The sequence below is a fragment of the Glycine max genome, chromosome 8, assembly GCF_000004515.6.
Source record: "Glycine max cultivar Williams 82 chromosome 8, Glycine_max_v4.0, whole genome shotgun sequence".
Classification (NCBI taxonomy): Eukaryota; Viridiplantae; Streptophyta; class Magnoliopsida; order Fabales; family Fabaceae; genus Glycine; species Glycine max.
Window position 1 is genome coordinate 12,495,415 of NC_038244.2, and position 18,283 is coordinate 12,513,697.

Below are 18,283 nucleotides of genomic sequence, written 5' to 3' on the forward strand. Positions count from 1 at the left end.
CATTTGGAACGCAAAAAACAAACGCGCTTTTCGTCAACAAGCTGTCAAGGTTGCTGAAGTTTTTGAGTTCATACGCTTTATTACATGGCAATGGCTACTATACAAGCGTATGAAATGTCATTTCATTTCCATATCAAATTGGTACTTAAATCCGGTTGTGTAAGAAGCTGTGAAAACCTTCTGATATATATATATATATTGGATTGACTTTTTGAAATACATTTAACTTAGATTGTTACATCTTTTGTATATGCACACCTTGTGCATGTAGCTTTTGCTACAATCATATATATAATACAATTTTGCCTTTCAAAAAAATTATAATATATTTTAAGTTTATTAATTTTTATAATTACTATTAGAAAAGTTATAAAAATTATGATTTGCGTAATTGAATGACACTACATCAATTTTTAAATTTAATTAATCATTTTTTATAACTTCATTTAATTACTCATCATTTGATACTTACGTTTTCCACACTTTATGTTTTAGTCATTTTGAATGAAGTCATATATCTAGCTAATTTGAAAATTCTCCTAAAAAAAACTATTAATTTGAAAACAAAGTTTCACAAAGGCAGAAATACACCATCAACATAAGATATTTTAATACATTTAGTGTCATAAGAAATGATAATGGAAACATCTTTAGATGTTTCTGTTTTTTTTTTCCTTCCCGTTTTAAAACACTATTTTGGGGAACAATTTTTAAAACTTAATAAACTTTACATGATAAAATAATTGTTTACATAATATCCTTTTGAAATTAATTTTAGAAAATATTTTTTTTTCAAACCACAAATATCTTTCATTTGAATTAACTCTGTTTGAGTTGGATATAATTATTATGAGCGACATAATTTTTCCTCCAAATATTTAACATAAACTTTTTAACTTTATCTACATTATTTTTTCAAAATTGAAAATTTTAAATTAAAAAATGTATAATATTTCTTTGGCCCTATATGCATTATTTGATTTTCTATTAAAATTAACTAAACACATAATTTCATAATTAACAATAAATATTTTATGCACATGATGAATGTTAGAAAACAATATTATAATTGCTCTTAAATAATTTATATTTTTTATTATAATATAATATTAATAAATTTCATTGCCTTTAATCTTATTCCTTCAAAATTTTAAAAATATTCAAATAATTAATTTTATTTATTTTTTATGATTTTAATTAATAATAAATTTTAATTTTATATTATAACAATAATTTTTTATTGAATTGATTGATACTGTAAAATCATTTACACTAAAATACATAAAAATTAAACTCTAAATTTTTACTTGCAGCAAATTAGGATTTGACTCCTCTAAAGTGAATTCAACACACTTTAGAGAAAAAAGTGCAATTAATAGTAATCATTAAATAGAAAATCTAGGATCAAGATTGTAATAAACTTCAAATTTTGTTATCTATGAACTCGATTTTGTCACAATTCTCAACTATTGATTTTCTAATCAATGAATGTAAATTTTCTTTTAAAAACAAAACAATGATTGTAAATGAATTTTATCCTTTAAAATGTGTCCCCACACGCTAAAGGAGTCAAATCCAACAAATTGAAATATGTTGAAAAAACTTATTTCAATAATTTTTAATAAGAATGTTGTTAAAAAAGGGCTAAAAATATCTATATGAATCGTTAGTAATTTTCATAAGTTAAGATAACTTTGGATTTAATGTTTTTTTAGTTATTAAATTTTTATGATTTTTATATTTAGTCTCTCAATTTTTTATTGTTATTTTCAGTCCTTTAACTTTTTTTTCGTGGGATTAAAAGTAAGGACAAAATTCTTTTAAGAAACTAAAAATAAGAACAAAATAGTAAACTCAATAACCTCTATAAAAAAAATCATGCAAATGCTCAACATACTCATAGGTGTACATAATGGTTAGTTTAGTTATAACATATGTAACACGTGATGCACATGTCCAATTAATTTTCACCACATGCAATGTATGTAACATATCAGGATTAATTTGATTAACATAGTGAGAATGCAAAATCAATCCAACCTTACCAAACAGTTCCAAAGATTACACTGCATGTGTTTGGCAGGAACTAAAAAAAATTTGGATGTTATCAGCATTTTATTAGATATCATGCCACGCATTGGATGGATCCTAACAAAAGTTGTTATGCCAATCAACACATGGTCTCCTAGAGATTTTTGTACATCAAATCAAGTTTTCTCATTTATCTCCTTTGTAATGTGATAATACAGACACCCATATCACTTGGAATCTCCTTTTGAAATCAAGAGAATGGATCATGTTGATTCTAAAATCTCACTCTTGAATCTCAAACTTAAGCAAGTATAAAAGTTTAGCCCTCGTATAAAAAAAGGGAACAGCTACATGCACAAGTTTAACCATTCTAAAAAATATTAAAACATGACATGCCACTAACGGGATTTACTTTAGTTAGTTGAGTAAGGTGTGTGAGTATTATAGATCTCTCGGTACCCAGTTTAATTCTTATGGATAAAAAAAAGGACCTGCCCAACAAACTTATAAAAAAAAAAGGCAACTTCAAAATCTGATTCATACTCTAACGAGATTGTAGGTGAGGTATTAGCTCATTCTCTTTGGTGGTCACTGGTCAAAGATCATTGCTTCAGCCTCAATGAAGTAAATCCCTCAGAGTTTCAGCAAGCAATAACGAGGTAAGGCTTGATAGTCTACAATAAAAAGTGCCACGACAAGCTTTGATTGTTAGCAACAAGTGAACCCCAAAACAGATTTACCATCAATGAACTTAAATACTACCACCAAAGTAAACCATAGTCTATTAGTCTTTGAAAAAGCTGCAATTAATTATACCTCAATGGCCTCTAGGAAAATATCAGCAACTTCAACACCTAAGACAACTCAGATCATGGAAACAAAATATGCTTGTATTTTCAACTCATTGATTTCTGTAAAAGCCAAGAAATATGCAGGGGGGGAGTAAAACAGGTCTACTCATTACGTTAAGGTATATGGAATCAACTACAAGAGGTAAATAATTCCAAATAATTATGTCTCAGTTTCAGCATGGTCTGTGATAGGGCTGTTCAAAATTAACTGAACTTAACCAAACTGGTGTTGAACTGCATCAAACTGGACTGAAAGAACCAAACCATTCTTTATAAAAACTGAACTGAATTGTTCTTCAGTTTGGTTTTTAAAACTGAACTGGGGATCAGTCAGTAATTCACCTATTACATTTGTTGGTTGACCTCTGCATCTCATCAATAAGATTCCAAACATAAGGGATTCTCCCAGATTTGCACAAACCATCAACAAGAGAATTATAAGTCACTGTGTCAAGTACCATATTTTTCTGATGCATTTCCTTAAAGAGAATAGCTTCATCCACCCTTTTATCCTTACAAAATCCGTTAAATCAGATACTGTAGTGAACATCAGGAGTTACTCCCCTTTGAGCCATAGCTTTGAATACTTGTTTTGCATTCTTCACTTCATTAAAAAATAGCCTTCCATTATTATAAGTTACAACATCAGGTTTCAAATGTGCTTTCAGCATCAAAGCTAACGTATTTTTGGCTTCTTTTACCTTTCCTTCTTTACATAATGCATCAACCAATATATTATAGGCACGAAAACGATGGCTTTCAATACCATTTCATTTAAGAAACTGGTTGCTTCTTTCAGCTTACCAACAATGCATAAGCCATAAATTAGAGAATTATAAGTGACAACATCAGCAGAAATTTCCTTGACAGCCATTACACAGTATAAATCGCAAGCCTCGGATACAAGCTTATCTTTACATACACCGTTAATAATTGTGATGTAGATTACCATATTAGTAAAAGTAAAAGGAGTAAAGTTATATTTTTTTAAAAATCTTAATACAAATCTTTCTAATACTTTATAAAATAATATTAGATGGAAACATGAATATGTTTAATATTTTAAAAACATAAAAAAAAATCAGTATTTATCATACAAAACACATATAAAGATTAATACATGAAGGGGATCCGACTAATCAGAAATTCAACTAAAATATAAGTAAAGTCTAATCAATAATTATTTACTTTAAGAATTAAACTTGGATATTATAAAATTTAAAATTATTCAATATTTTATAATTGTTCAACAACCCAACTTCTTTTATCTTCCCATAGTTACCACTTTCCCCATGTAATATTATATAACATGGCATAGTGGTAAGTGCAGTCCAAAATAGCATCATGGTTAAAAAAAAATGCATGAAAAATATGATATTGTTACGTGGGAGATATGCAGTGGTGGTGACAACATACATATCTAAATGTTGATGTCAATTTAAGGACACTGTAGGAGTGGGAAGGAGGAGAGGGTGGCAGTTAAACCGCCATTTCCATTTCACAGAGAATATGACGCATATCCATTCTTTTTCATAGCTGTGACCATTTCCTCTCTCTCTTTCCATCATTCTATTGTTTGAACCACTGTGCCAATTAATAAAATCACATTGATTTTCCTATAGTTTTTTATTTGCCCTTTTTGCTATATATAAACATTGGTTTTTTTCCTAATTGTGGTTACATTGCTATCTTCTACTCCTCTTGTTCCACAATTTCCTCTCAAGATATCCTAGTGCTTTTGATGATGGGTGGTGGTTCAATCAAGAACCAGCTCATTTTCAACACCCTCATCATGACATTTCCTGCCTAAAACCAACAACCTTATTCTTCCCCTTTTCTCCCAATCATTTTTCTCTCTTCTTGAAAAGGGAAAAAAAAAGCAGCTGTTATATGCATTTGTCAATGCATCTGAAACATTGTTGTTATACCTCTTAGATAACCTGAAATCAATCTCTTTTCTGATGGGTAATTTTGTCTCTTTTTTAATGTCAAATCAATCTTCAATATGTATACCATAAAGGGTTGTTCATGTGCCATTGTGATTTGTATTAATAATGATGCCGATTTGCCAATTTGGTTTCTAATCATTAAAAATATCATTTTTCTTGCATTCTGACTTTGACCTTGTCTTTTGGTCTGCATCACATTCCATTACGTGGATACCATGAATTTAGTTTTTGGTTCTTTATGCTCTTGACGTTCATATCATGGCATCGTGCATCCTCAACAATAATGTCCTTTTCCCCCTATTAACTTATACATATTCGCTCACAAATAGAACTTAATCATTTGTGGTTACATTGCTTCGCATTAAAGGCACTAAACAAGAACCGAGTACTTTTGGTTTGTTATATTATGGAAAGACCAACAACTAGCTTCTTATATTAAATGTAATTTTGTTTGAATCTTTATATGTCATGTGGATTTGTCTCTGTAGTCCATGTTGCACCTCCATATATATAACTCATTTTCATGTGTTTTCATTTTTCTTTGGCAGGAATTCCTCTTGAGGGGTGTTTTTGTGTTGCCTGTTGATGACATCAAATCCTGTCAAGATGCCTGATTTACGTGAGGTAAGAGTTTCATCATGGTCATGGCTATCATTTCTACACATCCTCATAATTGCCAAGCAAAAGCAACCATAATGCATACAAGGTTTTAAAAAGTGGTCCGTAACCGCAAATTTGACCACAACATTAAGATTTTTGGATTGTCTGCAACTGTAGCATTACCACAATTGTGGTCACATTTGTCAGAAAATTCCCGCAATATCAAAAAACCCAATGAAACCATGAATGCGGCCGCAATTTAAAACCTTGAATGCATCCATTGTTTCTGGAGGAAAAATAAAACATGACAAAATGATTCATGACTGTGAGAATTGACCAACACTTATGTTTCATCCATAGACAAAGATGGAGCACAAGTTGTCAGAAGGGGCACACCCTAGTGCTCATAGTAGCTGTTCAAATTCAGGAAACAACTCACCAACTCATCCCAAGAATGTGAACCAAGAACCAAAAGACACCAGCACAACAACAACAACAACAAATGTCCACAACTCAGGAAATGAAACTGGACATGTGGACCAGGCTTCCAAAACTGATCAAGCAAAATTGGAAGGTAAATCCAGACCCCAGAAGTTAATTCCACCAAGCAGGAACATATCTGATTTCAACCCTCAACAACATCAAAGTCCAAGCACAAATAAGCCTAATTCAAATTCTGATCATCCTCCTCATGCAAAGGCAATGTCTGTGTCTACCCCTCAAACAAAGACTAGTAGTACGAATAATCTTCAAGGTCAAGGAAGTGGTGCTAGTTCTCGCAGTGACAGCTTAGAGAGCACAAGTGCACCCATTAGGCCACACACTGGTGGTGATGTGAGGTGGGAAGCTATTAACATGATTTCAAGGGTTGGCCCTCTCAATCTCAGCCATTTCAGGCTTCTCAAGCGAATCGGTTATGGAGACATTGGAAGTGTGTACCTTGTGGAACTTAAGGGAACAAGGACCTACTTTGCTATGAAAGTTATGGACAAGGCAGCTCTTATAAGCAGAAATAAGCTTCTGAGGGCACAGACAGAAAGGGAGATTCTTGGACTCCTTGATCACCCCTTCCTCCCAACTTTGTATTCTTATTTTGAAACTCGTAAGTTCTATTGTTTGGTCATGGAATTCTGTAGTGGGGGTGATCTTCATTCTCTTAGACAGAAGCAACCTAATAAGTGTTTCACTGAAGAAGCTGCAAGGTTAGTACAAACTACAACCTCATCTATATTCTAAATTTAATTTTGAGACATTGTGACCGATGTAAATTTTACACTGTTAAATAAGAATAAAGTTATTAATTTGGGTTAAACTCACAAGTAATTTTAAAATAAACACTTTTTAAAAGGCATTTTTTTAAGAAACAGACAGGAGATTAAAATAATTGTTTATTTTAAGTGAAAATAATTTAGATAGACATATCAGAAAAATAAAAATATATATTTATTTTATTAAAAAAATAAGTTTAAACAAACTCACTCTTTATTGTATATAACAATTTATTATTAAAACTTTTATACAGTAAATATATTTTAATTAAATTTGTATTACAATACTAAGAGTTCTTTCTCTAAAAGAGTCTCATGGAACATTTTTCTGTTGACCTTTTATATTTCATTTTTATAAAATATTTTTAATACTATTATGTTTTTTGAATTTTTTTAAACAAAATATTAATAAGAAATACAGTAATTTTTAGTAAAGTAAAAAATATTATTTCATTAAATATCGGTCTTCAATAGATAAAAGTTAAAATATGCATGAACATAATACTCATTTAACACTATTTTTTCTACATAGTTTTAAATATAAATAAATCAAATAGATTATAAAATAGAAAATATTGATTTGTTTGAGTGTACTTGATTAAGTGAATTAATTAATTTTAAGAAATTTATTAATGATTATTTGAGTAATCACTCCATGGATGAATATATACGTTAGTTAAATAGATTCACTTGATTATTTTGAAGTATTAAATTTATAATATTTCAATTTAAAAATATTATTATTCATTGTTCACAAATGACACGATTTTATATGCATAAAATATTAGTATGGGTTATAAGTTAAAATTGGTATTAGATACTTTAATTTATAAGGATAATAGTTATTTTGATAATTGTGATTAGTGAATAGGAAAAATTGTTAAAAAACATTTTTTTTATCTCTGATTAAAATATGTTAAAAATGAAAGCAAAAAAAATATTTACTTCCAAACAATTAAATACACGCAATTAAATGTTTTTAATTACTTAAATAGTAAGTAATAAATATATTGTGATTTTGATACAGTAAACAATCTTTTTTTAAACACTTTCTACTTTTGTTTCTTAATCACAGATGGACACTCATTAGCATTTGCCTATTTAAATCTTTTTCATATTAACAATGAGTTATATTACCCCATGCCACTTTCATAATTTCTCTTAACCATTTGATTTCACCTTGCCAATTCTAGTTTGTAGACCAATTTAAGAACTCATGTGCTCAAATATCTTGTTATAGATTTTATGCTTCAGAGGTTTTGTTAGCTCTGGAATACTTGCACATGCTTGGCATTGTATACAGAGACTTAAAGCCAGAGAATCTTCTAGTCAGAGACGAAGGGCACATCATGCTCTCAGATTTTGATTTATCCCTTCGCTGCTCCGTCAACCCTACACTAGTCAAGTCTTCTTCTGCCCATGCAAGCAACAGTAGTAGTGGCAGCAACAACGATGTTGGCAGCATATTAACCGATGACCAAGCAGTGCAAAGCACTACTCAGGTATCAAGTTTTTTCCCACGCATTTTGCCTTCGAAGAAGAACCGCAAGGCAAAGTCAGATTTTGGCATACTGGTTGGCGGAGGACGCCTTCCTGAGCTGATGGCAGAACCCACCAATGTGCGTTCGATGTCATTTGTAGGGACACATGAGTACCTTGCTCCTGAGATTATCAAAGGAGAGGGTCATGGTAGTGCAGTAGACTGGTGGACTTTTGGGATCTTCTTGTATGAGTTGTTGCATGGAACAACCCCTTTCAAGGGTTCAGGATATAAAGCCACACTTTTCAATGTTGTTGGACAACCACTTAGATTCCCAGAAACTCCCCAAGTCAGTGCCGTGGCTCGTGACCTTATTAGAGGGTTGTTGGTGAAAGAGCCTCAGAAGAGAATTGCATACAAGAGAGGAGCTACAGAGATAAAACAACATCCATTTTTTGAGGGCATGAACTGGGCTCTGGTTAGAAGTGCCACCCCTCCCCACATACCAGAGGTTATAGATTTCTCAAAGTATGCTAGCAAAGACACAGCACCCCCACCAGACAAGAAGATGGCAGATATTGCTAATGATAAACACAGCAACAGTGCTACTGATTCTTACATAGAATTTGAGTATTTTTAGCAGTAAAAGTCCTATGGATAAAAAATATATTTCTTTGACAAGAATATATTGTACAAAGTGTCACCTCTTCCCCCCAAAAGAAAATTGAAGACATCTGAGAAATATACATTGTAAACAAGCATGTAAATTCGTTCAAAAACATTCTTTTTTCCCTATGTTTTTTTGACAATGTCTTTAATACTGGTTGTAAGGACTTCCAAAGTAGCACTGTTTGCAAAACTCAGTGTTCAGAATATGTTTTGACAATGAAAAGATGTTTGTGGTGCATGACATAAGTTCTTCAAATGTAGAGTTCCGTGATGGCTCAAGCAAAGTGCAATCAGTGATGATGCATTAGAGTTTTGGTGATCTTACATAGATTTTGAGTATTTTTTTAGTAGTAAAAGTCATATATTCTGTTAAAAAATATATTTCTTTGACAAGAATATACAGTACAAACTGTCGCCTCCACCTCCTCTTTCCCTAAAGAAAATTGAAGACATCCCTGAGAAATATAGATTGTAAACAGACATGTAAATTCATTCGAAGATGCTTTTTTTCCCTATTTTTTTTTACAATGTCTTTAATATTGTTGTAAGGACTTCCAAAGTAGCACTGTTGTTTTGACAATGAAAAGATAGTATTGATTTTGTGGTACATGGTATGAGTTCTTCAAATGTTGAGTTCTTATGGCTGAAGGAAGCAACATGCAATAAGTGATGCATCAGAATTTTGGTGACCTTATTGCTCTAAAATGTTTAACTCAAGCAATAGAATTTCCCTCCTTCAAGAAAGAAAAAGGAAAAATGAAGGAAATGGAGAACATTTATTGGGCACACTCATTTTGAACATTACAGCTTCGATTGTGAAGATAATCTTGTTCGCAGCTCCTCGGCTACGGCATCAATGAACTCTTCAGTATTCAAATACTGGGATCTAGAAACCCTATACATTAAAAAAAAGACCAAGTTTTAATTTGTGATGCATTAAAAGCAAAAGCAATAGCTAGAATTCTGAAAGAACAATCCCAGAGTCAGAAATTACTTAGGTCCATGAACAAGAAGTGCAAGATCCTTTGTCATCTTTCCCAATTCAACTGTTCCAATGCAAGCTGCTTCCAGTTTCTCTGTGAAGTCCAACAATCTAGCATTTCCATCCAATTTTGCCCTGCAAAAATTAGGGTGTGTTTGAAAAAGATTAACAAAGACACACTTGTATGATATAGTTTTTTAATGTGTTAGGAGTAGGTGGTTAGTTAAGACAGTTAGGATATTAATTAGTTAAGGGGGTCATGAGTTAAATAAATAGGAGGCTATAAGGGGAAAGGATTCATTCAATCCCTGATATCATTTGAGAATTGAGATTTGTTCTTTGTGAAAGGAGAAATCCTCTGTGAAGGGAAAACCCTTGGAGGAGAGTTACCTGTACTACTGTCTGTTCTTTTGCAATCAACAAATGCAATATTTCTTTTCTTTCTTCTATTTTCCAATATGGCTTCCTAACAAATTGGTCCAGCCTACCAGCTGGATGGAACCAGATTGAAGAAACCCCAGATCCAAATTTTGGGAGAAAAAATGGACAATTCATAAGGTTTTTGAAGGAAAGGACCAGCAACCTATCTAAGCTCAAGCGAATGTTGAAGCGATTGGTGAAGACACAAGAAACAATACTAGAACCCAGCAATGACCAAAATGGAGTTCAGCATTCAATGCAGTCCCAAAAAAGAGTAACCACGGATCATATGATATGTTTTAGAGCTTTATTTCCTTTCAACAAGCAACTACTTTTAGCTTATGAGAAAAACATCAAAATAACTTCTTTTAGGTTTTCACTTGTTTCTTCTAAAAATAACTTATAATTATTATAAAAAAATTCTAAACCTGTTTTTAATAATAAAAAAAAACATGATTTTTAAAAGCACAAATGGGTCCTGCTTTAGAGCTTTTTTTGCAGAAGCTCCATTTTTATCTAATGAGAAAAGCACTAGAACATCTTTATTTAGATTTTTGCTTTTGTTTTAAAAACCTTGTGTAATTATCGTAAATTTTTTAAACCTTTCTTTTATATTAAAAAACACTTTTCCTTTAAAAAAAACACAAACAACAGCCCCTTAATCCACTCAAGCTTCCTTCAGTATATGTATGGATTCTGACATAAAGAAAACTTAACCATATGGCTTTCAATTGCAATACTTACCTATGTGCAAGACCTCGCGACCAGGCAAAAATTGAAGCAATACTGTTTGTGCTGGTTTCACCTCCCTTCTGATGAACCCGATAATGACGGGTAACAGTGCCATGGGCTGCCTCTGCTTCAATGGTTTTCCCATCTGGGCAAACCTGCATCAAACTTAGCTTCTTGAACATCCATGCTAGAGATGTGACCAAAGGAAGAACAGAGAGAAACAAATAAAGGGCATTATAAAGAGAAACACAACAAAGGGTTAGAAAAGCAATACCAGTACTGACGTCATCAAGCCAAGTGAACCAAATCCTGTTCAACAGAAACTATTATTATGAGTTTCTAGAAACTGTGGCCCATCCATCAACAGAAGCAGCAAAACAGTCAATAACTAAAAGCTAAGTGAAAGTTGTGAGCATATGGGATATCCACCTTGAGCTAAGAAATCACTCTGCACATCACCATCATAATTCTTGCAGGCCCATACATAACCTCCATCACTTTTGAGAGCATAAGCAACCATATCATCTATAAGACGGTGTTCATACCTAAGAATCCAGAAAATGAATTAGCAATCTACTTGTGATACAGGTTTGCTTAAAGTGACAAGCCATTCTATTTCTACCGACCATATCCCTGCAGCTTTGAACTTGTGATTCCATTGGGTGTCAAAAACTTCCTGGAAAATGTCCTTGAATCTTCACAAAAGCAAAGAATTAAAAATGTGCTTGAGGATTTGATTAACTACAATTACAATGATATCTCACTTAGAATTGAAGAGAAATTAAATACAAAGAAAGATGAGCAATAAATATACATACCTTCCATCATATTTCTTTAAAATGGTATTTTTAGTGCTAAGATAGAGAGGCCATTTCTTCTGGTAAGCAAAGTTCATTGAAGCCTCAGCAAAAGCTCGAATGGACTGTTTGAATACCAAATACAACATAGTCTTATTATCACCAAGGCAGTCAAAAATTCTTTCTGAGAAGAATAATAAAAGAAAACATCATGCAGATGCAAACCTCATCAGTATTATACATGGACAAAGCTATGCCTCCAGCACCAGTAAAGTTATAGACCTCTAGCTCTTTAATGCCTTCATTTCCACTGGGTGCTGTAAATGCACGACTAAGAACCATAAGATGCTTTAATTTTACAGACATCTCCTACCTTTTTATCCATTTGGAACTGACAGAAATCAAAGTCTCAATTTTCATTGAGCAACTTTGCAACTTCATCAGGGTTGTATTCTTAAACTACTTGAGTCATGAGAAACAGTTGAATGGATAGTGAGTTTACCAAAAACCAATTTTAGCTTTCCTGGGCCTTTTATAACTGTATCAGTTGCCCGATATTGGTCTCCAAAAGCATGTCTTCCAATGCATATTGGCTTTGTCCATCCTAAACAATAGACAGATAGTAACTAACACTCAATATCTTAAAGTAAAATTAAAATTTTCAAATATCAAATAAGTTCTAGCTATTATGTACCTGAAACAAGACGAGGAATGTTCTTACAGATAATTGGCTCTCTAAAAACTGTACCTGTAAGACATAGAGATTGAAACCCTGAATATCAGCTAAAATTCAGAACACGAAGCAGGAATACAAAAACCATTAGAAAATTTAGTTACCATTTAAAATGTTTCGGATCGTCCCATTTGGACTTCTCCACATTTGTTTTAAGTTAAACTCCTTGACACGAGCTTCATCTATGAAAAAGAAAACCGTTGCATGCGAATTTTATTTCTAATGCATGTCAACTAAGTACACAACCTTAAGTTAACAATTAACATGACATGGAAAAGCATGCATCATTTGAGATTAGAACAATTGTGAATACCTGGAGTTATAGTAGCACATTTGATAGCTACATTATACCTGCAATGAAAAAAAAAATCCATGAAAACATTAGGAGGCCTGAATGTGTAAGACAAGTTTCTCTAATAATTAATGAATAACAAAAAGGAAAGCTACTCTATTCTACAGAATTAGTTTGGTTTATTTAAGTTGATAATATATCAACCAAAACCAAATACACTCAGAAACCATAATCCTCTTGCCAGACTATAAACATTCTCTTTTTTCTTCAAACCTAGCTTCTTCTAACCATTCAATATTCAGTATTGTATTTACAGTATCGAGCATATTAAATATTTAGTCTTCATCACCATTTAAATTATACTTTTCTTATTTAGTATAAAGTCAGTTAGGCTACACCACTACTACTGGGACAGAACATTGCACCCTTTTCTACCATCACATGGATCTAGAGGAACCCCACAGCAGACAGCACCAATTTTAAGAATTGTATAACAGGACACCTCCCCAATGGACTTATCTTGGGGACATGACTATATCAGGAATTCAAAGGACTACAGGTGAGACTCAATCTCAAACTTAGAGGAATGATTCATCTACTGTAGAACCAACAGATTTGTGGCACAGAAGCCTGAGTTCAGTTATCCTCTGTTAAGAGAGTGAAAAAAAAAATCAATCAATTGAGCAACACATTTATACACTGTTCAGAATTTAATCATAATTTTCACTAAGAAAAGATTTATCTAAATTATCTAGATAAACGAATTGTCTTATCAAAATCCAAATGAGTGAAGAGTCATGACTTTACATTGAATCCTATTTTGGGACAGGAAATAAAGAAGATAGGGGTGGATTTTCCTTTTAACAGAATTGTAATTTTTATCTTAACAATAATCATGGGGAAAAAACAGCTAATTCTTGAGCGAAGATGTGAAGATGTTAAACTGATACAAAAATCAAGCTAAACTGATAGCAACAATAAAATGATACATAATCTCAAGAGTGAAGATGTGCAAAGAAGCCTCCAAGACAAAAATTAGAGCACATACTTGAGTGTAGCTTCAGCGCTTTCAATAGTAACTCTATCATTAGTGGCATCGCGATGAGGAAGGCCAAGGTCAAAATACTTAATATCCAGCTCCAAATAAGGGAAAATAAGCTGCAATACAAAAAAAGGGGATAAAATACAAAAAGTTGCAGCATAGCCTTCCCTGATTCAAGAAGATAACTACAGAAGATAAAACTACCTTATCTTTTATCAGTTTCCAAATCACTCGGGTCATTTCATCCCCTACATGCGCAGACAATGAAAGACTGATTATTCAGATCAAGAAACTGAAAGTCGATTACTTTTTAAACACCTATCGAAAGATCATATGATTCAAAAGCCAAATGCTCTGAGACTGAGACCCCCAATTGAACTTAATTTTCAATAATGATTGAATCAAGGAAAAACACAAAATTTAAGAAAGGAAGAGACCCCCATATGAACTCAAGTCCCAAAAACGCTAGAAGCATATTCAAACTTGAAAAGGGGTGATTGTAATTGAGACCCCACTTGAACAAAATAATTAAAGCAGACAAAATTTTCATTACTGATAGAGAATTAAGCACTCTCACACTATTAGCATTAATTACAACCCAGAGGTAGAAAGATCAGAAACACATATGAAAGAGATGAGCAGAGTGAGATACATAACATACCATCCATTTCGACGATGGGGTTGCCCACCCTTATCTTCTGAAACCCCATTTTGTTGTGTATTTGGCTGAGGTGAAAGTTGGAACTCAGAGGAAGAAACAACAATTTCAACAAAAAAGCACACACTAAGAGAAATTGTGGGTTTTTTTGGCTTAAATAAAATGTGTGGAATGAACCAGTTCCCAATGAACACACTCAGTAAGGTTAGTGTGTACTTCAATCAAGTTGAATGACGGATTCACGTTGGATGTGATTTGGAAAGTGGGAAACAACGAAAACAGACACACCCACACAAACGATCAATAATGCTAGACAACACATTATGGACGTTTGTTCTTTCCACCACTTCATCCTCTTCCTTTTTTCATCAAAGTTTTATTGTGTCAATAATGTTAATTAAGGATTTACATTATTACCATATTAATTTAATAAATATTTTACACCTTTATTTTATAATTAATGTCTTTAAATTAAGGATGCTGACAACTGATTTGGTTCAATTTTTAGATAAAAATATCACCCAACATAAGATAAAAATAAAATACAATTTGATTTAATTTAGTTCCATTCAAATATAACACCAAATTTAAATCAAACCAAACTAATACAATATTATTTAATTCAGTTTGATTCTTTTTGTTTTTTTAAATTTATTATCATACTCTAATCTATGGACTAAACTTACATACATGATATATTATTTTAAAAATAAATTTTATTTTTCATTATATTTTGTTTAACATATTATTTTAAAATTATTATTTTTATTTAATATTAATATAAAATAATATTACGATTTTTTTTAATATAATAAAGAATTAGGGATCACTTTTTATCATTAATTTGTACCTCACATGATATTTAACATTATTTTTTAACAATATTAATAAAAAATTAAAATATAAAAGTAAAATATATATTTTAATTATAAAACAGAAGAAAATTAATAAAGTATTTAACACTTATTATTAATTATTATAATAAAAATTAATATAATTATAATATATGATTTGTTGGATTTGATTGGATATATACGAAAATCAAACTAAATCACAAAATATACGTGATTTCTTAGAATTTTTATTGTAGTGATTTTCGGTTTAAGTGATCTTCAGTTTTTATTTATTTATTGAACGGTTTATAAATAATTTGGTTTTTGTTTTTTAATATCCTACTTTAAACTACTGTTTAACATCCTGATTCACTACACGCCGCAAAAAAATTAGGAAATGGTCACCGTACAGTACACCAATCCATTTCACACGTGAAAGTAATGACTATCGATAATATTTAAAAAATGAATGAATAAATACAAATTTTACTTTAAAAAATAATTTTGATTAGTTAAATTTAAAAAACAGGTCATGGATATTATTATTAAAACTCATTTTTATGCATATAAGTATTTTTAGTTAGAATAAATTTGCTAACTATTTTTAGTTTTTTAAATAATTTAATAATATTTATAAATATTTAAATATTTTTATTCAAAAATATTGAATTTGTACCTGATTTAGTACTGGACAAACAAAACAACATATTTCTTCATCACATATTGCGCTTCAACCCATTTAATGAAGTAGTAAGTAGCTACTATAATAAAAAGAATTCCTCTTAGAAGGAGGAGGATAAATTACTATAAATGATTTTTTTTTCTGAATCATAGGAAGTTATCTAAAGATGATTAATGCATCAGGGTTTCTATAGATGCTTTGCTACTATAATGCAATGTGACACAACCTTCATTATACTTGGTTGCTTATTCTTTTACCATGAAAATTGTCTCATTGAGTTCCATTGATTTAAAATCATCAAAGATAATGATGGAACTCATAGATTCAGAATTAGTGTTGTCAAAGCATTGATGCATGTCTTGATTAGTGTGTGTTTTTGGATTGGTAACGAACATCCTTATCGTACAACTTCTGATAATTCTTAAGTCATGTGTAACTTCTTATATCTATCCCTTGACTTAAGTTATCCCAGCATCATGTATTTGATCATACACAACTTTCAATATTTGTACTTTGACCCAAAAAAATACAATTATCTTTCCTCTATTGAGCTTTCCTTCTGGTAGTTATGTTTCTAATTGCAAAATCTATCATAAAGAACTTTGATTGTAGGCCTATACTTCACACCTATATAATACTTCTGAATTTATTTTGTCTTATAACAAAAAACACTAAAAAAAAGTATTAGTGACTAAGTTCAATTACTTATAATTTTGTTTCATAGTGATTTATCATCATTAAAATATTAACTTCTATGTCGCTTAATTATATCAAGCTAAAAAACATTCACTGCTTTACTAGAAGTTTGGAGAAATTCGAAAGGTTGAATTCAAACATTACAAGTATTACACCGCCAGTTAATCTTAGTTAATAATCATTAAAACAATTTACTTTAAATAGATTCAAGAATATTGTAGATGTTGGAAATTTCCTTCATCGCCTAATTGAATCGCCCAAAATATTTCTTGAGCTAATAGGAGTTGTTACTTAACCATTAAGTATTTCTTATTTTATTGTTTTGTTTTGCCTATAAAAGACTGACTCTGTATAGAGTGAATGAATATGAGAGAGATTAGAGTGAGAAACTCTTCTCCTATGTACATGAGTGTGTATTTTTATTACAATGTCAACAATTGGTATCAGAGTCAAAGGATTTGAGTGGTAGTGTGAGTAAAAAAAAATTGAGTGCATGAGGAATGAGAGTGTTCTCACTATGTAAAAAAAAATAGAGTTGATACACTTGAGAGAGAGAGATGGGTACCAATTACAATATTGTATGGCCTTCTCCCAAACTAGATGGGAAACTAGATTTTTATTATTGGGAAACTTTGATGGCTACACACATCTAAGAGCTCATAATATTTGGAGTTTTGTTGAGATGGGATTAGCGGAAAGAGCAGATGATACCGCTAGGAGGAGAGATCGGTTATGTTGTCACATATTCAATAAGGAGTTGACTATTCCATTTTTTGGCAAAATCGTAAATGCCAAAATTGCTAAAAAGGCATGGGATATTTTGAAGTTGTCTTACAAAGGTGTGGAGAAGGCTCAAAAATCAAAGTTGCAATCTCTGCGAAAGGAATACGAAAGGTACGAAATGTCTTGTTCTGAATCCGTGGAACAATATTTTTCATGTATTACAGGTATCGTCAACAAGATGATGATGTACGGAGAAGGCATCCCTGATAATAAGGTGGTAGAAAAAATTTTACGGATGATACCGATGAAGTGTGGTGACTACAATAATTGAGTCCCATGACAGTAGCAAAGTTGCAAGGAAGCATTAAAAGCCACGTGAGCAAAATCTTGGAAAAGACAGAAAAAGTAAATAAAGAAGCACGAAATAAGTCAGGTGAATCTCAACAATGTTGTGGAAACCAGTCAGAGTTCCAAAAATAGAGCTCGTGATAATTTCAACAGTTGAGGATGAGGAAATTCTAAAGGTAGAGGTCGAGGAAATTTTAATCAAGGAAGAGATAGTAATTTTGAACCATCCAACCAAGGAAAAGGTGAAAATACTTTTGGTGCGACTAATTGAGGAAGAGGTCGAGGTAACAACTACCAAGGTTGGGCAAATTTTAACTACTTATATTTTGGAAAGTTCAGGCATAAAGCTGCAAATTGTAGATTTAAACAACAAACAAACATTGCAAAAAGCCAAAATGTTGGTGATAATTCTTCTACCCCACAAAGTTTATTTTTAGCTAGTAGTACTTGTTTTGAAAATAAAAATGTTTGGTATTTGGATATTGGGTGTAGTAATC

At 31.6% G+C, this 18,283-nt stretch overlaps 2 protein-coding genes across 3 annotated transcripts; one reads left to right on the plus strand and one right to left on the minus strand.

Moving 5' to 3' along the window:
* Positions 1 to 5,762: 5,762 nt before the first annotated feature.
* Positions 5,763 to 9,083, plus strand: LOC100784301 (serine/threonine-protein kinase RHS3). Its single transcript, XM_003532845.4, has 2 exons — positions 5,763 to 6,633; positions 7,940 to 9,083. Exons 1-2 carry the CDS (start codon positions 5,798 to 5,800, stop codon positions 8,817 to 8,819), a joined length of 1,716 nt encoding a protein of 571 aa, XP_003532893.4. The 5' UTR covers positions 5,763 to 5,797; the 3' UTR covers positions 8,820 to 9,083.
* A 127-nt stretch (positions 9,084 to 9,210) lies between these two features.
* Positions 9,211 to 14,856, minus strand: IDH1 (NADP-dependent isocitrate dehydrogenase). 2 transcript variants are annotated; one of them, NM_001249274.2, is made up of 15 exons: positions 14,508 to 14,852; positions 14,051 to 14,094; positions 13,853 to 13,962; positions 12,826 to 12,863; positions 12,617 to 12,694; positions 12,474 to 12,527; positions 12,282 to 12,383; positions 12,005 to 12,096; positions 11,801 to 11,904; positions 11,609 to 11,677; positions 11,412 to 11,527; positions 11,257 to 11,291; positions 10,995 to 11,137; positions 9,843 to 9,965; positions 9,211 to 9,743 (listed from the first exon to the last, which is right to left on the minus strand). In NM_001249274.2, the coding sequence occupies exons 1-15, from the start codon at positions 14,554 to 14,556 to the stop codon at positions 9,650 to 9,652; spliced, it is 1,251 nt and encodes a 416-aa protein (NP_001236203.2). In that variant the 5' UTR covers positions 14,557 to 14,852; the 3' UTR covers positions 9,211 to 9,649. The 2 variants fall into 2 exon arrangements, with proteins under 2 accessions (NP_001236203.2, XP_014633867.1); XM_014778381.3 differs by lacking the exons at positions 12,474 to 12,527; positions 12,617 to 12,694 and having other exon boundaries at positions 9,314 to 9,743; positions 14,508 to 14,856.
* Between the last annotated feature and the right edge of the window lie 3,427 nt (positions 14,857 to 18,283).